The sequence below is a fragment of the Eubalaena glacialis genome, chromosome 1, assembly GCF_028564815.1.
Source record: "Eubalaena glacialis isolate mEubGla1 chromosome 1, mEubGla1.1.hap2.+ XY, whole genome shotgun sequence".
Classification (NCBI taxonomy): Eukaryota; Metazoa; Chordata; class Mammalia; order Artiodactyla; family Balaenidae; genus Eubalaena; species Eubalaena glacialis.
Window position 1 is genome coordinate 58,551,573 of NC_083716.1, and position 22,629 is coordinate 58,574,201.

Sequence of the window (22,629 nt, forward strand, 5' to 3'; positions counted from 1 at the left end):
TTGCATTTTTTCCCATTTCTTCATAGTTCTCCATCAAGGAGGAGAGTCAAACTCAGCTGTCTGGCCAAGGAGCAAGTTCTAGAATCTACTATTTACCTATTTTCTTTCTGTATAACAAACCCAGTCTAATGATTTACATTTTCTCCCCCAGCCTCTAAATATTTGCCAAAAGGTGGACTCCTAGGGGACAAGTCATGTACAAATTGCTGTGTTTGAAGGAATTTTCTTTAACTTCTAATCATTGACATATTTTTGATTTATTTTCTTTCTCTTTGCTGCCTTGGAATACTGCCCCTACTCTATTTTAACTGCACACTGGTAGTGATATATTGTGAGTAAAACGGGTTCCCAGCAGCCCGGAGTCCAGTTCCCCCTGTCTTTCTCTAGAAGAGATACTTCTTTTATTTTCTGTACAGTTGCAGTTTCTTTTTTCTTTTGGTATTTATGTTGCATGTAGCAGTGACATCATGCCCCAACTCGGTCCGCAGAGTAGCCTGGAGCTGGAGAACGCTGCGAGCAGGGAACCCCTCTCTGTTCATCCACTTGCCTCCCCCCCACCCAACCCCCGCCAGCCTCTTACCAGCTTCTGGCGCTGTCTTATTTTTCCACTTGAAAATAAGACCTTAACAACAGTGTTTCTCTTGAAGGCCTTGTCTCAGGACCTTTAGGGGACACTGAGTCAGCTGAGCTAATTACCACTAGCTCTAGATGCTTCGTCGATTGGGGTTCATTGTCATGCTTGCCTTTGATAAATTATACTTGGTCTCCTCTGCTGTTAAGCTTGAATCCCTATCCTGAAGGAAACACATATGCTACATATATATTCCCGTGTTGTGATATATATGATATGTACCAGTACTTTATATGTAAAAATGTACATTTTTATATATAAGCGTGGAGATATTTTATAGAGAGAGTGATGTATTTATTACACCATATGTGCCTCTCTATACGAGAAAGTGCTTGAGAGAGAATTAATTGGACACCCAGCTTTGGGACTGTAAGTATCTAAATTGCCTTACTGGAGACAAGTATTTCTACAGTGGTAATTATTTCCTATAGTCTATGAAGCACCTTGCTTTAAAATAAAATTTCTCCCTCAGTAATACCCACTAGGACATACCTAGTTCCTCTATGGGTGTTAGGCATCTTGCAAGATCCATTTACTTGTTTAAGGAAGAAAAGATGGCTTGAAGAGAACGTTCCATTTCACTAATGAGCTATGTAGAAGCCAGAATGAGTAAATATAAGTCTCTGAGCACCTCAATTACTCCAGGAATAGGACCATCTCTCCCAGCAAGATGTGGCAATTGACAAGGAGCTTGTAGGCCAGTATTTCTGTGTGTGACTTAGAGCAGTGCTGCTTTCAGCGGCACCAGCGATGAGCATCCGTCTTCACTCACCTACAAGAGACCCAACCTGTAGACCAGTCCAACGGCTCTGGAGTTTGCAGGAGATGTCTCCACACCTGGTCCTCTCCTGCTCCTTTGCAGAAGAAGAGGCAAGTTGGTCATCTGGTTTGGGCTAGTCTTCACAGTTTGAGGGTATGGAATGCTCAATGTACCAACAAAACAAAACAATGACCTTCTTCGGTTCAGAGCAAAATTCTGCCCAAATTGACTCCGTGGCTCCCTTTATCTGCAGAACACCTTGAAAAATGACTTGAGGGCATGAACCACTTTCCTACCTGCAGAGCTGCCTACTGTATCTAATGATCTTTCAGAACTGGAGGGAAACCGTGATGTCAATCAACAAACAACTCTCGTGCCAAATTCCTCTGTCTTCTCCAGCCACAATATGGTATTGAGGGAGGATCAGCTAGTTTGGTGTGCTCTCTGCCGCTGACATTAACCAGCTTTTTCTTTCCCTTCTTTCCGTTCTTGGAAAACCACCTGAAAGGTCTTTCTCCTTCCTCCAGCAGCTAATCAGAGGAATTTTGCTAAGTGATGACATCATTCCTCATTTATAGGACTTGAAAGAATGCTCTTGGATTCCCACTGTCCCATCAGACAAATGCCTTCACCTTTCACCTCGGTGGACTTTTTCTTCCATGGATATTTTAACTTAAAATTTTATTGCTGCCGAGAATATGAAGAGCAGCTCCAGAGTTAAGGCTTGGAAATAATCCTTCGTTCACTGGGTTGATTTTAAACAGGAAGTTGCAATCTGACAAGTGTCTGTGAATTGAATGGCAGGGTTCTTTTTCTCCTGCCCCGGTCTTGCCTTGAATTGCTCCATTTGAAACCTAAAATATTTTTTCCCCAGCAGTTGGGAAATGCCACCTGAGCTTTTCAGTTCAGCACTGCTTTTCCTGCCCCTCCCAACCCACCCTGGAAATTAAGATTCTACAATTGGAAATTGGCTGACAATTTGGTTGCTGGTGCAGGAGACAGATGGAGCTGAGAGCAGGATGGAGTCCAGCTCCCTCTTCCATTCCAGGCTTGGCTCCGAAGGGCTAACCAGCAGAGAACCTGAGCTTGACAGCCGATTGTCAGTTTGACACAAGGAAAGAGCAGTAACTAAGCTACACCTCCAGCAGCCCCTTCTCTACAGGTTTTCTTTCTCATGATTGAGACCTTTGAATATATAAGAAAAGTTGTCCAAGAGGACGTCTGAGAAATCCTCCAGTTCTCAGTCTTCCAATAAATGGCTTTGATGAAGTCCATGAGGGAAATGCTTTTATTTTGTCTCTACAAATAGCACTAGGAAGTCATAATGGAAACATTGGATGAATATCCACTTCAGCGTGGGGAAGGCAAGCACATAAAAGCTTTTTCTCAAACTGTAAAACTGCTAGGACAGAGCTCTTGGAGGAGAAAGGTGAGACCCAGGGTCTAACTCTTGGCAACTGCATAACCTCTTTGCATCTGTGGCGCCAGTCCAAGAACAAGAACCTGAGGATGTGGGCCAAGGAGAAAACTGAGTCTGCAGAGGCTTCTGTTTCTGCTTTCTCCGAGTTGAGTTGGCCAATGGGGGCAATTAATTGAGCGTAAAGTTCCAAGAGTACTAAGATGGAATGACAAGTCGCTGCAGCCTTAACGCCTCTCGGAGACACACTCTTTTCTGTTCCCTGTCTCAGGAAGCTACAGCAGGGCTTTAAGGAGACCCAGCCAGCTGGTGCTGAAGTGGTCCTGCTCTGCGGGCCGTGGCTGCAGAGCCGATGTGCTTGCAAGTTGCCACTTTTGACCAACCTAGCACCATGTCCTAGAACCTCTCTCACCTTCATCTCCGCTCTTTCCCAAACATCTGCTGTGGATTGGGAGAAGCCATTGAATTGAAATGACGCTGCACGTTTCAATTCTTAAGAGGCACACAGCGTCCTCTCCCAGCTAGTTCAGGTGCTCTGTTAACTAGCTGCTCTTCCACACAGATCCACTAGATGTCCTCACAGATCTACTTAGCATTACCATTGAGATCCTGGGGAAAACTCCCTTTTCTGAGGATTGAGATTGAGGAAGAGAGCATTGGGTGACTCGATAAAAAAGAAAATCAGCAAACACCAGAGGAGAGAGGGCACTTTATGTGGCCAGGGAGTAGATAGGAAAATTACTTCTGTTTTAAATAAATACTGAAACTTTCAAAATTGCTCCTTGAAACCTAACCTTCCTTGGGAGTTTTAAGTGGCACTCCGATATCTGAAATTAACCTTCGAACCTACATCAGCTCTAGAAAAGGAAACAATCATGGAGACATGGAAATAAAATACCGGTGGTTCTGGATATCCACAATTGACTGAAACAAAACTGAAGGATTAGGAAGCAGAGAGCGTCGAGGGGGGATGAGGGATGGTATTTTTTGAAGTCGGAGGTCCACGACTTAATTTTGATATAATTCTATTTTACAACTTGAGAGTATAATTTTACACACAGAGTATCCACTTCTCCTGGAACAGCTACCACCAGAGAGGCAAATCCTCATCCATTTTTAGTTAAAGAGCTTATTCGTGACTCATAAAATGGCCCAGAGGAAGGCTCTTCCTGGCTGGGACACACATCCTTCAAGCCTGATGGATCACAGCCACCAGATGGGAGGTCAGAACGGGCCTTACCTTTTAAGAAAGTGGACCCAGAAGTATATAGGTGAAGACACCCGCTAGGGGCTCAGTGAAAATGGACTATTCCAGAAGTAAAGCAAAAGAGCCAACCTCGCAGTTGGTGGCACCTTGGTCTAGACATTGTAATAATTCACAAAGGTTTGTCAATGTGTGGGGCTCAATCATTTTTAACTGTTTCTGTCCTGTCTTTGAGCCTCTCATCCATCATTCTTGCTGATTTTTTTTTTTTTTTTTTTTTTTTTCCTTTTTGTGGTGCTTGTTTGTCTTCTGAGATTTCTATTTTGGATTTGGTGTGACTGTAAAACTGATGACTGGGAAGGAATGAAGAGAAATAGCATGTTTTCTTTTTTATGCATATACTGCTTTGGAATGTGAGTGCTTACAATTAACATTTAATCTTCTTATAGCAAATGGTTTTTTTTTGCTGCTTTGATTACCAATTTCAGCTTGTTCCTGCATGCTAACACTATGAAATTTTAGAACAATGCATGGTCTCCAGAAGAGCCAACAATAACAATTGCAAACAGTCCCAGAGAGGCACTGGTTTGAAGTTGTGTTTCCTCCTGAACCCTTATCAAGTAGGAGGTTTCAATCACCCATTATGATGGGCTTACCTCTGACAAAATCATTTTGAAAGTTATTCCACCCCCATCCTCCCTCCCCTTGTCCTTAAAGACGGTATATATATAAGAACTTTCTTTCCCTATAAATGTGTCAGAGTCTATTATTGTATATGAACCCAAAATGGCAGTATGGAAACGAAAACCAGGCACTGTTGCTAATGAGAAGCATAGCATTTCAGAGTTTGATGGGCTTCTCTTCTGCTACAGCATTTGATTAAATTTTTTTCAAAACAATTTATCTACAGCGAAACAAAAAATCATCTTCGTTTCCCTCCTCTGTATAAATAACAAGTCAATATTTCCAGTAAAAGAACTAAGAAGGAAAAAACAAGCAAGTGGTCTGCGAGTTGTACACCAGATCTGGATGCATTTAAAATAACTTTATTTTCATGTCTTCAACTGAAGACTGTTTTGCCTTTCTCGACTTCGACAACTGCTGTTTGGGGTGTCTGGGCAATCCCACCATGCCTTCTAAATTCTTCTGATTCAAATGCTATAGTGGAACTTTTTCTTTTTCTTTTTTCTTTTTTTCATAAAAGCTAAGCTCAGGAATGATGTCCCACGCATTGAACAGGGCTGGGGCTGCATGATGATGATCTGAACAACTGACTAGCTAGGATGCTAAAAGGAACATGTCGCTAAAAGTGTGAGCCAAGATTACAGGAATGGAGTTGCTGCTGAAGGGATCTCTCATTCATCTGCCCCAGTGCCTGTTCCTCACAATCATAATGTTACCCCTGCTTGACAAATAGACTGTATGGCACGTCATAAAGGTCTTAGAACAGGACTTGACCCATTGGAGAGATTTAAACCCCTCTTCCTGGTGACTGTAACATTCAAAACCACTAGCCATATTTTAAAGTAAGAGTGCAACCATTTCTCCACTAAGAAAAAAAAACGATGGGGGAAAAATGACTTTCACAATGGAAGGTGTGGGCACAGGGAATAACACCTCTCCAGTTCAGCTGACTATTTGGCTGTGATGCTTGGAATAAACATGAATTCTTCTCCCATCTTGCAAAAGGAGCAGGCAGGTTCATGCTAAGGATAAACCAAGATGTTTGCCTGCTGTAGCATCAAAATGAGGTACAAAAAGCTTCTCTTGTACTGAAATATAGATTGGCTTGAAGGGTGAAGGCGCAGGGCCTTGAGAACTATTACAGTGATGTCCAACAAGTTCTGTACATTAGCACTCAAGTTGGATTCCCAGGCAGTGCAGAACCTATGATATTAGCTTGAGAGGAACTCTCAGTGCCTCGCGCAGATCTTAGTAAGATATTTTATGTGGGATCTATGCTCTCATTTCATGTTTTGTAATTTTTCATCTATTTTTGGCCGATATTTTCTATATAAGAAAAAAATATGGTTAACCAATAGCCCGATAACTTTCTGAATTTTTGGCGGGGGGAGAGAAGAGCAGATGCGATTTTCAGATTCTCTCAGCTTCAAGCAGAAAATACACCCATGAGTAGCTAAATGCATTGCAATAGACCAACATCTCATATGCTTTGGGTGATTTCTTATTTGTGAACTGCCTTTAATGTCAAATAGGCAGCGTTAGCCTTGAGGAGCTGCATTTCTTATATGGACAGATTTGGGTATTTGCTCTGTCAAGAGTAAATTTAAATTCCTGTGGGCATCATGTAAACTCACTCTGGGGAAGTTCAGCAGAGGCATCCTCAGATTCTATATTAACACATAATCGTTTCATATCTAATTGGATGAAAGCTTGTCCCAGCCTCTGCCTAATGCCCAGAAATGGATGGAAATTAGAAAGCCTACATACTAGATATTTTTGCATCTTGCAAAAACCATTTATTGTACGCAATAAGCAATTAATTGATTGGCTGTGTGTATATTTTGTCCTCCTGTATTAATTGTGCCAGGGGAAAAAATGTTGGTTACATTTTTGCTGTCTCTAATGTGTGCTGCTTCTCATCCAACAACCCGATTGTCATCAGCCATGTCCTTTCCCGTGGTCACCCGCTTTACCCAGGGTAGGAAAATAATATGCAACAGCCTTGCGGGACTCTACAGGCAATTGATATTTTCTCTGCTTTTTCCAATGTACAACCAAAGTGTTACCAACAGTTCTCTCTGCATTTTTTTTCTGGGTCAAGACTGTTAATGTGAACTAAGACCTGTGTTCAATCCCTTCAGCTCCCTTCCAGCTGCCTTGCTGTGTGTGACCTTGCCATTAACTACCGCTCTTCCTCTCGTCCCATCCAACCCCATGGTTATAGCCAAGATGTCCATCTACAAGAGAATGAGACGGGCATGTTGTTTTGATTGCGGACGTTCTGAGCGTGACTGCTCGTGCATGTCAGGCCGTGTGCGTGGTAACGTGGACACCCTTGAGAGAGCCTTCCCACTTTCTTCTGTCTCTGTTAATGATTGCTCCACCACTTTCCGTGCCTGTAAGTTTAACCCCAACACATACAGTTCCATGTTTGTGCTGTCTGTGGCATCACCCCCGTCTCGTGTCGTGTCCTGTGGTGCTGTGAGTCAGTCGGGCTGATGTTTTCCTCCCAGTGTATGTGGTGATGTGTTGCCCTCGCTGCCTGTGTCACTGTAAACGTGCTGGGGAGGCCTCCCTCCCTATTCTGTGAACTTGTTGTGTTTCTTGTAAGAGCGTGCAGGCTGTGATATTATAATCCAGTGATATTATTCCTCTCTCCTTTAAATAAGTATGCTTGGAAATTAATGTGAAAGCACATCAAACACTATATTGATACAGAGATGCATGGAAATGTATATCTTACTATTTGGGGAAAGGGGTTAGACATCGGATTGGGTCGAAAGGAGGAAGGAAAACGGTGTAGAGAGAACAAGCCAACTCTGGCATGAAATTGCTTTTAGTGAGCTTAGATACTTTCCAAAATATAACAGGGTTTCAATGCAGATGGGTATTTTTTTTTTTTTTTTTTACTGTGTCCCCCTAACCTGTATCTCATTCCTCCAGTGCCAGATTGCCTACTATGCTCTGAAAAAGAATCTGCCAACCTATACAGACCGCTGGTTTCTAGAGCTTCCCCTCAAAAAGATGACTCATTCAAAGGATCAGTCCATTAATATCTTTCATTTTTTTCTAGAAATATAGCCCCCTGTTTAAGGTATCTTGTAGCAATTGTGATTCCAAATAACAACAAAAATCATAAGCCGAGAAGCATCGTGGTTTCCTTGAGTCCATCGTGCAGCCTTGGGGTCAGTCTTTGCCCCCCGCAAGTTCGGAGGTGTTCAGGAGTCTCTCAGGGTCTTGCAGTGGCAGCTGGCGAGGCTGAGCTACACCAGATTCCCGAGCACCTTTCCCTCCCCCCGCACTATCCTTGTCTTCAGCATGGACTTTGCTTGTGTTTTACTGATATGGTACGTGGGTGATGCTACTGAAAGCTCCAGCTTGGTCACTGAGGGACCTCTTCTAAGGGCAGAAGAGGTTGTGCTTTGCTTGAGGCCTTGGATACCTTAAAGTATGGCTGTCACCTTATTTTCACATTTTTGGTAGCATGGGCGGTAGAAGACAATCCTTCTGTGTTCATCCCTTCCTCTTGAAAGCAGCCACCACGTTTGTTGGTAACCATATTATCCGTTCTCTTTTCTTGCAAGTGCCCAGAGCTGGTTGAACTAAATTTTCACCAGCAGCAGTTAATTTATACTGGCAACAAGGAGGGAAAAGAGCCTGCGGTCCCAGCATGGTGTGCTTGTGTGGCAGTGATCTATGGGGCGTCCAGGGCTGAGGGAGCCCTCGCGTTACTGTATGCAGTGGAGTGTGCCATGCCCAGTGCTGATGTTTGAAATCATGGTTCAGGTCTGAGACACTATTGTGCTTGGAGCGGTCTTAGAGGCATTTGGAGAAGTTCGATCTAGGACCAGAGAATCATCATCGTCTCTGATTTATGATTCACTGCTCCATCAGAACAGTGCCAAGGGACAGGATTCACTTTTTAAAGTGATACTGAATAGACGTGGTGTTGCGAGGGATTTTGGACTGTCCCATCATATTGGCCTAAAATCCTAGGAAGGAAATTTCCTTTAAATCTTTCTTGCACATGCCATCGTACATGCCCTTACTCCTTTATTCTCATCACAGTTCTGTCTGGTTCATATGACACCACCAAGGTGAACTCGGTCACAACCATACAAAGAATTTGTTTGTCTACGATGTATGGCAAGACACTAGGTTCAAAGACAGGAGCTGGGGAGGAGGAGTGGAGGGGTGAGCTGTGGTGGCCCAGTTTGGCCACATCTCTTTGATTGATGGTGGTGAATGTAAGCACCAGCCCCCTCGGTTACCCATCTAAGGCCCAACTTCTACTTTCACATAACCGCTAGGCTCTAAAACCTTGGCCAGAGATCCAGTGGAGAAAAGGAAGGAGCCACTCAGGCTCTAAACTAAGGCCTGTGGTCATGTCTTGGCACCAGCCACCCATACCAATCACAGCAAATCTCTGTCCCCTACGTGAGGCCCATGATACCCAGTGTGTGCAATTTCCATCTTATCCAGGAGAAACCATAATTGGAGGGATTTCTCAGCTCTGCAATTTAATCCAAGTGTTGATGGAGGCCAGGAGGAGAAAAACTTGGGGTGGGATGGTCCCGTCTTCTCAGAAACATCCTGGGCATGAGAGTGCTGTCTTTCTACCCCTCCAGCATCAGCTCCACCGTGGAAAATGTGGAGCTTTGGGCTGTGTGTCGAAGGCGTAACTGGTACTGACAGCTTGGGGGGGTGGGGTTTGCCTCCTCTGTTTTCATCAGTCTCCCCGCCGTCGTCACTCCGTCAAACAAAAGCAGATTTCATCCATCCCTGTGTGAGTCCACTCACCTTTGACCATTAATAATAAGTTAGAAAAATCCATTCCAATTTGAGCCCCTTCGTGGGCCCACATAAGCCCTTCTTCTCCAATTAAAGAATGTCTACGTCTACGCAGAATTCCTCTGGCAGAGCTCCAATAGCAATCCCCGGGCTTCCCTCACTGGTGGTGGGGTTGGGTGGTGCCCATTGGACAGAGCTGGTTGCCTCAAAGAGCAGTGGTGAGAGTGGGCTTTTCATTAAATATGAGCAGATGTGAAACGTAGAGGGTTTGACAATTAGAAATGGCAGGAGAAGCGCCCTTGAATCAAAGTGAGGTCAGATGGGCGGATCAGATTACTTCTCTTACATTCTTTAGTTGTTCTGAAAATCATTTTGAATTAGTGTCAGCGGAGCCGTGATGGGTTTTGCCCTTTGTCTTTTATGCTGGGGCTGTATTGTTTCCCAAGACACTCATTAAAGGTCATTATATTATTACAGAGCTTGCTTTGGTCGCAGTTTCCCAGTTGAGCCAGTGTGCTCTGGGGACTGTCCGATTCCTTCTCTTTTGCCTTTCGTCTACCTCTTTACTATTTTTTTTTTTTTTTTCTTATAAGGGGAAAGATTTCCGTTTTCGAGGGACGGTAAATTGAAACACAAAGTCCCATTATGTGTTTTCTGAAGTGGGAAGAGAAGTAGCCAGTTCCCAGAGGAGTGGCAATATATTAAAAGTGTTCACACAGTCTTAGAACTCTGCTTCCTAACAGCAAGCCCTGCCTGCCCCGTGCACCTCTCCTTGGAGGTGTGGCCCATTACACCGTTCCCCTTGCTGCTAAGTCACATACTTTTCTAACGGTTGTCTCCTTCTGTTGAACTCATGGGATGTCAGGCCACACTGTGCTGACAAAAAGATTTGCAGAGAAGGGGAGGACTCCTTTACAGAAGACTTAAAAAGCAGTAAGAGAAGTGTAACGCAAAGAGTGACCAGTAAGGACTCATCCCAAGACTATTCTATTTTTGGCAAGACTGAATCATTCAATATGGTGGGCTAGAATTGGTGTGCAGAGCATCATTTTTGGATCGTTCCAATTTTGTTTCCACTTTGGATGATCCTGGGCAAAAGTACCAGCTCTCTTAAAAGACGCTACGATGGTACGGGCCCCAGACTTTCCACAGGTAGCTATGTTCTAATACTGTCAAACATAAAAAATATATGGCTAGCAGCATCCACACACCCATCAATATAGATTGAGGTTCTAATCTGTTCCACTTCCCCTCCATATCATTTTGTAAAATAGTACCTTTTCTCTGTTCCGAATTTATTCTTGTTATTTCAGTCTTGCTCGATATCTGATTGCTAAGTCTAACAGAAAGGGGACAATTAAAATTATGATGCAGTGACAACATAAGACCCTATTGATTCAGACCTGCTGAGGACTGCCTGACATGATGCTGGTCACAAACCATCAGTAACCCTGACACGAACAAATTAATCATGTGCTCAAAAAGAAACATCTTTAAACTTGTACTTGGAGATAGTTTTAGCCAAAGGACATGTGTGATCACTCACACCAACCTTTCAATTTACTAATAGTTTAAACCTGCACAATTACATACACCCACTTGCAAACTACTGTAGCTAATTTTAAGTGGTGCACGACTTTTCTTTCGGGTGTAAATATAATACAAGGAGGCATTCAACTCCAATGGTTCGGTCGAGAGGAGAAGTCCGATACGATTAGGTTGAAGGGAGACATACCAAAATCAGTTTAGTGTAATCTTGAGTCTTGTCCGATAATAAGCAAAAATCAGCTTATCCCGAGTAGCCTTTGGTTTGTACAGGCAGAGAATTAACATTGTCAATAGAACTAAAGTCACTCTACTAAACTAATGGCATCTCGAAGTACATAAAATCAGATACTGGGGCAGGGAGTGCAAATAGCTCTAGGAAAGTGTCTATAATAGGACACACCCTGTGCTGACAGTCTCCAGTGCCTGTTGCAGGGAGATTTAATTTAATAAGCTGCCTTTAAAAATCAACAGCCCATAATTATCTCAGTCCTTTTCTGTAGGTATAGTTTTGGGCGACTTTCTCAAGCTCCCCAGTCCTAAATTTTATTTGTTTATTTTACTCTGGACCTTGAAAACAAAGACTCTCTCTTCCCACTACCACCATCAGTGATAGAAAGTAAGAAAACAGGCAAAGCACACTCAGCGCAAATCAATTTAATCATTGTTCTCCCTGTAGTTTTTAAAGCCTGTTCATTCTGGGTCTGCAGTTTCTCCCATTTTCTCATGCTTACTGGTGCAGTGCCTCTCCCTCTCTCCCTCTCTCCCTCTCTCCCTCTCTCCCTCTCTCCCTCTCTCCCTCTCTCCCTCTCTCCCTCTCTCCCTCTCTCCCTCTCTCGCTCCCTCCCTCTCCCCCCTCCCTCTCCCACCTCCCTCTCCCCCCCTCCCTCTCCCACCTCTCTCTCTCTCTCTCTCTCTCTCTCTCTCTCTCTCTCACAATATCCATTTACTGCTGCTAACACTAAAGCACCCTTTGGATTCTACCCTAGCTCTTTAGCTACCTTGGCCCATGTGTCCTGATTTGGCCATTTGCACTTCATTGCAGGAAGTGAAAACAGGAAGGCAACTTGGCCTAGGCAACCATTTAATCATTCCATGAGTAATGGACCTGGGAGGGCATCTTAGGGCACTTTTGTTGTTAGAAGGCAAGGCTACAGAAGCCAATGCCTCTCCTTTGATTTTCTGGTAGCCACATTCAGCAACGGGGTGACACGAAGCACGATGCCTTCCTACTTGCTTATATGGTGGTCAGCTCATTGTAAGGCAGCCATCATGCTTGAACAAAGTTTCCTTTGAAAAGAATCCTTTTAATTGCCCATCTCTAAAGAGCTCCAAACAAACCATGTTTTTATTCGTAATAACTGGATTTTTTTCAGTCTAGTGTCAGGTGAAGTAATTGACTTGCATTTTGAGACCCCGTTGTACTCTCTTCCTCCTCCAAAATAGTTGAATTCTTTAAGATAAATATGCTGTGAAGAGGTACCACATGTAGATGGAAGAGAAAGGGAAAAGTAGGCAAACAACAGCCAACTTTTCACAAGAAGTCCTTTGAAGCAGAGCTGGGAGACAAGAAGTAGAAAAGTCGGAAAGAGGAAAGGGTGCTCTGTGTTTACCCCCGTCACTTGGACACCTCCCTCCCCAGGGATATGATGCTTTAATAAGTGACTGGGCTCCTCAAGGACGAACCAGAAAAGATGTTGGCATGCCACAAGTAAGCTAGGCAGAAGTCCTTATGCAAGGTGACATGGAAATTATGTTTGCATTTTTATTTCAGGACAGTGGCCAGTTGTCACCATACTCACCCTGACAGCTTCTACCACCAGGCAGTGGACTCTGCCTCTTACCTCCGTGGAGGAGGGGAGAAGTGGCCAGTTAGCTCTCCATCCCCCCCACCCCCTGCTATCTCAGGCGACAGATGCCAGGGCCAGCCCGCCTTTCACTTGAGCTTTCCTGTCAAGGCTGTGCCTTGAGCCCAAATCCTGACCTTTACTGTATGAAATAAAGTACTGATGAACAAGCAGAGGTTTAGAATTAGAGCAGGCTTGGAGCAAATGTCAAGTCCATCTCTGCTTCCCTCCTCCACCTGCACCAGGAGCCTGGATTAGACCCAGGCTGGAGTTTGCAGCGCCTTAGGCTTTATGGGTCTGGGGAGACATAACTTATTAACAAAGAGTTATTAAATTTTTATCAATTTTACAACACAATGTAAATGCCTCCCATGAATCTACATTGTATTCATTATCATTTAAAACGTTAATTAAGTCAAAGTTGCATTTAATTTCTCTCTAAATGGGCCTTTGGGAAGAGGCTTTTAGAAACATCTGTGGGAGCGTGCAGCTCGTGGAGACAGGGAATCAGGACATTCCCGCATTCAGGACAGCGCCCTGAGTTGATTGCTATCGCGTGTCTGTGGCTAATTTGTTGTGATGCGCTGGGGGCATTGTCTTGAATTAACATCAGACCAGCGATGGTGTAAAGCCATCGGAGAGAGGCTTGCCGGGCGGCGGCCTAGGCTGCACCGCATCCTGCTTCCAAATCCCATCCAGACGGAAATGAGCAGTTGATTGGCAGCATTCTGGTCTCAATCAGACCTGGGGATCTTCCCTTCTCATACGGTGCCCATCATTTCAGTTGGATGCTCCTTGATCTGAGGTGGACATTTGTCATCTGGCCCAACAAATTTAGGACATTTGCCAGCGTGCTTACAGGCAAGTTCTCAGTGCTTGGGATCTTTGATTCGCATTTAAGCCTAGAAGCGATGGAGCACAGAACAGCGTAAATGGGAACCGTTTTCCGAATAGAGTGGATGTAGAGATTAGAAACAGGTCATACTCATCGGTGAGGAGGAAAGAAGAGTGAAGCCTACTAAGATTTGCTGAAAAATTACTTTCCTCTTCTGAGGCGAGGTTGACACCTCTGCTGTTAGTGTGTGTGTATTCCTAGGAACCGAGGCTTATGTGGTGATGCTGGGAAATGGCCAACTGCTTAACTTGCATTCACGTTAAGACTAGACTTAGTGTCTACTCTTACTGTATGCAGGGGACTCTGCCAGCCCTGCAAGGGGGTGTGTGTATGTGGATACGTGTATGTTAGTTACTGTTGTTATTGTCAAATTGAACCCACACGTAGCATTTGCTGCATTGCAGGCACTGCTCTGTGCCCTGTACAGATATTATTTAATCCTTACCATGGGGTAGGTAGTAACTGTTATTTGCCGTTGAGGCAGCTGTAAACTGAGGCATCTGTGCATTGACAGATGAGGCAACTGAGGCACAGAGACGTTAAGTGACTTGCCAAGGGTCACATAGCGAGTCAGTGGTGGGGCTGGCATTTGAGGATAGGCTGGACGGTTGGTTCTTCAGTCTAGGGGGCAAACTGAGTTACTCTTTTCCTTACTCAGTTTAAGAAGATGGGTATGTCGGTCTGTCTCCAAGGAAGGAGAAGAAAGATGAGGATTCCAGTCCTGAGAGCTGGAGACAGTGTGGGGGGCGTTGTGAGAGAGGGGGGAGAAGTGCTAGGCAGTGCAAAGGCCCAGAGGTCACCTCCTCCTCAGAGGAAAGGTCCCACAGGAGAGAACAGTTCAGATGTGCCTTGGAGGATGGGAGGCAAAGGGTGTCCTGCCTGACAGCACGAGAGAGGGCGTGGCAGTGGAGGGCTCGAGGCAGCGCCGAGGGCTGGAGCCTCCTGTCTAACAGCTGGTCACCCAGTTTGGCTGGAGCTTAAGACCTGTGCCTGGGAGTGAGGGGAGAGGAGCCTTGAAAGGTGAGCAGGGCCCTGTTATGGCACTGTATTCACACGTAATACAATAGAAAGCATTCAAGGTATTTGATCAGGGGAATGAGCCACAGAGGCTTTGTTTTGGGAGGACTTCAGTGGCGGCTCTGGGAAGAGGGGCTGGAGCTGAGGGCCTTGGGAGCCATCCTGTGAGGGTGGAGAAGACCAGCGGGGGGGACTGGGGGGGCATGTGCTAGGAGGAGGCAGGAGTGAGCTGCTCCGAGAAGCCTGAGGAAGGAAGACGATCTAACGGCCTCTAGGACTCCCAGCTGAAGCACATTATCCAAATACAATTCCAAGAAGTTAAAATCATTTTAAAGAAATTTTAATTGATGGCGCTGAAGCGGTTGAATTCCATTAGTTAAATTTCTTGAGCTTAATTCTCCCCAGCTGACTCAGCAGTCATTGTGCTTCCCATTTGGGCTCCGTGGAGTCGTTGTCTTATTGGAGAATTTCCTGAGATCTTGGCTGGGCCTGGAGACCTACTGGACTGTCTCCACTGCCCCTGGTCTTGGGGATCCACTCCATCTATTTTTTTTTTTTTGAACCATTATTTCTTCTTCTTCCCTTACCAGCCTCTGCATTTCCAATAAGACCCACATCTAGAGTGTGTTGATGGGGGCAGAGCCAGGCAGCTCTGAATCACTGGCACGAATGGCCTTGAACCAGGCTGGGCGGCAGAAACAAAGCAACAAGGGCCACCAGCTGGGGCATGTGGCCAGCCCTGAGGGTCGTGGCTCGAGCTGCCTGTGGTGGCTTCAGTTAGAGCTCCTGGGAATTCTTTTTTAAATCCCTGTGTATGGCAAGGTGACTTTCTCCTCCCATCTTTCTCAGGGAGACAGCATGTCTCCTTCCATCTGTGGAGGGAAAAAAATAATAAAGTGCTTCACATCCCATTCACTGAAAATCCGCTGTTGTTTCCAACCACCATCGGACTCTGGTGGAAATACAAAACACATTTCCTGTGAAGTACGGCCACACAAAATCCAAGGAAGTCGTGTGGCATTTCTAAGTACCGTGGAGCAATTTTCTTTTCCTTTTTATTTCTCTGTGCACAAGAATTTGATCTGCGTTCATTGTGTCTGTATGTCAGCACCCATGACTGGAGATTTATGCACACCTTTGACCCCAGGGGGTCATTGAAACAGCACAGAAAAGCATGTGAGTCGTGAGCTCCCTCGAAGTGGTGGAGCGTGTGTGCTGAGAATGCCAACTCCTGGCATTCTCTCCAAGGTTTTCTCCTGAACCAACATTCTTTTTTTGTTTTGTTTTTGGCCACCTTGCACAGCTTGTGGGATCTTAGTTCCCTGACCAGGGATCAACCCCGCGCCCCCTACAGTGGGAGCACGGAGTTCCTAACCCCTGGATTACCGGGGAAGTCCATCATGTTGAATTACTAGGTAATCAAGGAATCCTCCATCCTTACATTTGCTTACCAGAGTGTTGCTTCCCTAGCCAAACACCTTTCCAAGGGGAATCTAACTGGGCAGAAACAAGTTCAGCATTGTCAGACCCACACAGCTGAAATTTCAGAGAGCATCGAAAAGACCTTTTTATAAATAGTCAGTGCCTGGTTTGCAGAGAGCTTCTAGACAAGCCGGTAGATTTTTTTTTCTGAGGAGACATTCTTCTGATCCCCAGCTCAGATGAGCTGGGGAAAAGGTCTGAAGATTCCAAAGTGGCCTCTTCCTTCTCTGACCATGTCATCTGGTCATCCGCGGAAGGAGCTGTCCTCCCACAACCAAGGGAAATAGCAAGAGAAAAATTCTTCTGGCCTCGTGGAGTAAAGCGGAAAGCCCTGCTTTTATCCCGTTCAACATGGCAGGGTGAGTACCACCAAATACTCCAAAAGCTACAGAGAAAACCCTGTGCAAACCCAGAGTAGGAGCTCTTGAGGCAGGTCCGCGTCAGGGATGATCAGCTGCACTGAATGACTTTGAAATGAAATGAGAAAGACTGCTCCTCAGAGCTCGAGCCACACAAGATGGTACCTGCAAGGGCCGTCTTCTGGGAGTGGAGCTGACTGCTTGCCTTAATGTGATCTTCCTTTTGGCCCTTGCCAGCTTTCTGGGCTGGAGCCAGTTGGATTGCACTCAGTCAAGAAAAGACCTGGGAGCTGCCTGCCTTCCCTCCAAGGCCAGAAATGTACTATGCTAGAATCCTTGGCTGGGCTTTGTATGTTGGCAAGAATACCTGAGTAGGAAGTGGCCTGAAGGATTCCAGTTCAGTAAATATTTGATGAGTGAAAAAATGAATAAATGAAGGGATTCTCAGCCATTAGTTAAAGGGATAGATGGTCAGCCAGAAGCAGGATGGCCCCGGATCTGTGAAGTTTCCTAAAACTTTCTAAGCCGCTTACAATATAGTGTGTGTGTAGATATAGATAGAAATATAAAGATGTACATATAGATACAGATATATAGATATATATAGTGTGTGTGTATGTAGATATAAAGGTATAGATACAGATATATAGATATATAGTGTGTGTGCATATATAAATATAGATATATATAGTGTGGGTATATATAGATATAAAGATAGATACAGATATATAGATACATATAGTGTGTGTGTATATATAAATATAGATATATAGGGTGTGTATTTATAGATATATAGATACAGATATAGATACAGATATATAGATATATATATAGTGTGTGTGAGTACAATCTTCTTGGATCCCAGTTGGAGACATCCCACAATTAGGATACAAGAAGATTCACAGGGGATAACGTAGCGAGAAAAAGAAAAACCAGGACGTAACTGAGGGATCTTGAAAATTATCAACTAGGAGGTACAATCCATATTCTTTGTGAAGGTTAAACATTGGGAAAGAAGATCTAGAAACAAAGACCGAAAAAAAAAAAACGGTAGGCAAAAACCCACCAGTGTTTCAAATGAGAGACAGGGATACCACCACACAAAGTGTCCATGTGTATGTAGAGCATGTATCCTAGAAAATCAAGGACTTGTGACATTTGCATTCCGTTTTACTAATTTTGATGAACCTGATCACTTTCGTGTGAGTCAGGGTGGCACAAAAATAATAATGCATCAGGTGGGACCAATATGAGAAAAGGGGCCCATTTGTAAAGAGCCGTAGCCATTTGCCGATGACCAAGTCAGCCTGCCAAACTGCGGAGACACGTTTGAGGCCACTCTTGACTATTAAGATCATTGACTCTGACTTGAGGTGGGCAGATCCAATCGTATAGCACCCAAGTGACAGTTCCTCCCACCTTGAGGTGTCTGAAGGCTGTGTGTCTCATGGATATTTTCTGTTGTGTCATTTTTCTGTGTATTCTGCTCGAGACATGGAGTGGGCAGGGAGCTTTCTTGATTGCTCACAGACCTCTCTCAGGCTGTATCAAGCATTCCCTTACCTTTGAGTGGCTTTGAATTGCTCTCTGCACTTTCTCAAGGTTGATCTGGCCATTTCTTCAGTGCAGATGAGCAAATTTCCACATATGGCTTGTAACATAACCAACTGAGAGAACACGTCCAGCAGGGATGCTTCCAAGCCAAAGCCCTAAACAGGTGTTACTGAAAAGGGAGGTACAATGACCTGCAGAGAAAAGAGACGTGCAGTGAAAGTGACAGAATGAAACTTGCTAAGAGTGCAGACAGGGATGAGGTACAGACTCAGGTCATGTGGCCTGGAGGTCTTGGCACGCAGATGTGAAATATGCAAGGTGCTAGTTGCTGGAAGGGCCACTCCTTCACGGATTTCTTCCATGAAGACGAAGATGGGTTCTGATAGGCAGACATCTCCTGTCTTTTCTCTGAATCATAGTAGGGGATTCCCAAGCCATTCCCCTCACTGTGCGGTGAATTAAGTGATCTCCTTGGCAATTAAAGCCTGAAATTCTAGGAAAGCTTAGGGCAGGGAAAAAGAGAGAAGGGGTGAGATTTGTGTGTTTTCTGGGGACTTTGAAATCAGTCCTGGTGCAGTCTTTTTTTTTTTTTTTTTAAATAAATTTATTTATTTATTTATTTATTTATTTTTGGCTGTGTTGGCTCTTCGTTTCTGTGCGAGGGCTTTCTCTAGTTGCGGCGAGTGGGGACCACTCCTCATCGCGGTGTGCGGGCCTCTCACTATCGCGGCCTCTCTTGTTGCCGAGCACAGGCTCCAGACGCACAGGCTCAGTAGTTGTGGCTCACGGGCCCAGTTGCTCCGCGGTATGTGGGATCTTCCCAGACCAGGGCTCGAACCCGTGTCCCCTGCATTGGCAGGCGGATTCTCAACCACTGCACCACCAGGGAAGCCCCAGTCATGTTTTGATATGTTCACGAAATGGATGCTCAGTGGATGCTGACTGCTATAATAAGAGTAATGCCTTACACATGTATGAGTCCTCATACTTCTCAAGGCACCTGCATCCTCTTATTTTATCTGGGCAATCCCAGAATAGACGTCTTCCTTTACTGTTGTGGGGCTTTGGGCCAGCTCCAGAACCTCTCTATTCCTTAGTTTCCTCATCTGTAAAATGGAGATAATAATAGGACCTATCTCATGGACCAACTGTGACTCTGTGTCTCATCATTCCTCATCTTACTGAAACTATCTCATGACTTTTCCATCTCTAAAATGGACATAGAGCTAGTGACATGGAGTTAGTTCAGTGTGTTTTCGGAAGATGAAGGTCGGAGAGCAAACAAGAGGGGAACAGATGGTGGGGAGAGAGAACATTTCTTTTAAATGCTATCCAAATTTCTTTTCTTGATGGTGGTCTTGATCTCAACCCATCTTTGAGGTCTGGATGGTGTTAAGGCTTCACATCGTCACCTTTTCTAAGTTTCTTTATGAGCAGTTGGGCTCTGCTCCTTGTTGATTTTCCCATTAGTAAGATTAGTGCAAAGATCAGGGTCAAGACGGTGCCCAAATCTTTCCGCCACGCCCTGCCTTTGCCTCTTTCTTTGAGCAGACCTGATGTGAGGACAGGTCTAGAGATGGATAGTTGCAATGGAGAGCACAAGGTTCACGAAACCCCAAATAGTTACTACCTGACTTTTGCAGAAAAACACTTGCTGACTCCTGCTTTAAACACACAGTTCAAATGGTGCCATCTCTGTGACGACTTCTTGACTGCCCACCCCCCCAACTCAGATGGATCTCTCTTCTGTAATTCTGTAACAACTCCTATAAGCCTCATTTAGAGCAGTTTTCGTCTTGGGCTTTTTAGAAGTAAGCAACAAGCCACAGACAACTCTCAGCGGTCTTCGGATTCCTCTCAACGTATTGCACACAGCAGCCAAGGTGCACAGTAGGAATTCAACACCTATTTGCTGAATAACATGCACACTGTGTCAGGATTATGTTTCCATAGCTTATTAGGCACATATCTCAAGAGAAAAGAGGATCTTGAGCCTCGAGGTCTCGCTTCTTGTTCTCTCGTGCCATCTTGACCAAAACACTTGTTTCTGAACAGCTGCTTCCTTTGAATGCTGGAGCACTCTTGAAGAGCTGGGTCTAGAATTAACCACTGCTTCTTTTGAAGAGAGCGCATTTCTTTCACTGCTTCTGCTGGGCATCGTGTTCGATGCCCGTGGTGCTCTGTGGTGGATGTGGGGGTGCTGACGCATTCCCTTCCAGAAGTCATCGGGTCTTTGCGTCTGGGTGGGTAGAGGTGTGAGTTAGGAATGCGTGGCAAACCCATTGTTTTACTCCTTCCAGAGCGACCTCATTCTGCCCTTCAGGTCCGCAATACATTCCTAACTCAAACAAGCTCCTTTCATCCAACTCTGACTCCCCATTAATTGAATTTATCCCAACTGCTCTGCAGGCCGGGCTTGCATCTTTCATCACTCAGACCCCAGACAGCTGCGGGGACCTTCTCTTGCTGTGCTGATACACTGGCTGACCCACTGGGAGTTATGTTGAGGCAGGGCAAGCCCCCAGCTCAAATCTCGACAGCCCTAAGCTCCCAGAGTCCCCCACACCCTCCGCATCTGCCTGAACTTGCTCCTGGCAACCCTGTCTCTCCACACAAGTCAGAACCAGCTGAGGTGGGAGATGAGATGCTCTCTGCCCATGCTTGAGTCCCTCCTCTTCAAGTCCCATGTGATAAGCAACTGGAGATGCTTTGGGTTTACAGGAAGCACTCTGACATTTGATTCTCTTAACACGTATGCCTTAGCCAACTTAGGTGGAAGAACGGAATGTAAAGGGATTCCACAGTTTCCATCAGAAATAACAAAATTGAGTGTGTGTGTGTGTGTGTGTGTGTGTGTGTTTTAAGAGATGCCCCTTTGGTTGCTGCATGAGCAATCTTTTTCATTGTAGTTGTTAGAGATTAAATCTCAATAACTTCTTGAAATTAGAGTGGGCTTCCCATCAGCTGAATGGGCAGTGGCACTCACCCGCTTCCAATAACAATCCAAGAACGGCCCTACCTTCTTCTTAAGCTCTTATCAGCATGGTCGTTTTGCTTGAGATCAAATCAGGGCCACATAGGAACTGTCATTTTTCACTTACCGGGCCCTTTGATCCCATTTGGGGTTTATTCGTTTCAAATGAAAAATCCGATTCCTATTGTATACATCTATCCTATAGAATGCTTTTTTATTTTTTTCTGTTAGAGATCAAATCAGAGTTGTCGGTAGTATGGTCATTAGTTATCACCACCAGATTTCGCAGCCGACACCTTGTTTCTGTTCTTACAAAATCACCAGCCTTCTCTGTTGCATAGCGATCACTTGCAGTGAAGCTACAGTATGCCTTTCCTGGGTGCTTGGGTGTTAATTTATTTCACAGTTTCCTTTGCAGATATAATCAGAGTCACCTATCACACTCCTGTTCTTCCTTTTATTGTGTTCCTTTGCTATCGCGTTTGTGTGATCTTTTTCTGAAAAAATGACAGCTACTGTTTCTTTGCTCACTCTATCAGTGACTTATATGCTCCATGGCTCCTCTACTGCCATTTAAAAAATATAACATTTTATAGATGTAATCTTAGTTATTTATAACTCAGGTTTTGTTATATGAGAAAATTCCCTAAATGACACCTTGGTTCAAGTACAGTTTTTAAAGACAGGGGGAAATATTCTCTGCAAAAACACCTTCGTCTAAATTGTAAATGAAGGGAAAGCTCTCAGTTGGTAAGATTATAATGCGCGTTTCCTGATTTCTTAGTACATCGAAATGTATGAACATTATTTTTATGTAAGCGATCAAGTTGAGGTGTTTAATAACATGTTGTTGGAGGGAAAAGAACTATCCCTTTTGATTTATTTGGATATTTACTGGGTGACTTATAGTGCTTTACGTATTAGAATCAGTTTATCAACAGTTAACATTCTAGGTTTTTATATAACCATACTTCAGGTAATAGAGCATTATTAAACTGCAACCAGTGTGTTAGAAATCTGCCGACTGGTAATAAAATTCTTATGTATAACAGCAGCTGAGAAATACTGCTGTATATTTATGCAAAGATTGCAAGATAGATGATGGCCAGCAAACTGCAGAGGGCCTCGAAATGCGAATCTACCAGCAGGTGGCGCTGCTCTTCTATAAATGAAACCTTCTACCTGGACTACTCTAGGTCCTACCCCCACCTCTACTCTCTGCTTTTTCTTTTCCAGATTCTCTCTCCTTTAGTTCTCTACAGTGAATGTCTAAAACTATGTTCATTTGTTTGTTGAGGAGATAGTTCTCCAATAAGACAACACCTTTTAATTGCTAAGATTTCCTTAAATTCAACTTGCTTGATTTAATGCTCATTTGGAACAAGTCCTAGTTAAATAAATGTTACTGTTTTAAAAAGGTAACTACACAATACCAGAATCTCACCCCTAAGACTGGATTACCTCTGCCA

General features: G+C 44.4%; 1 protein-coding gene across 2 annotated transcripts in view; it reads left to right on the forward strand.

Annotated features, from left to right (window-relative positions):
- Positions 1-22,629, forward strand: part of KCNMA1 (potassium calcium-activated channel subfamily M alpha 1) — a 735,999-nt gene that overhangs the window by 610,816 nt on the left and 102,554 nt on the right. Inside the window, exon 19 of one of the 2 annotated variants that reach the window (XM_061197119.1) lies at positions 6,921-7,094. The exons of the other annotated variant lie outside the window; for it this stretch is intronic. Coding sequence (XP_061053102.1) covers positions 6,921-7,094 — 174 coding nt within the window. The remainder of the gene's footprint in view (positions 1-6,920; positions 7,095-22,629) is intronic. 2 annotated transcript variants of the gene reach the window in all.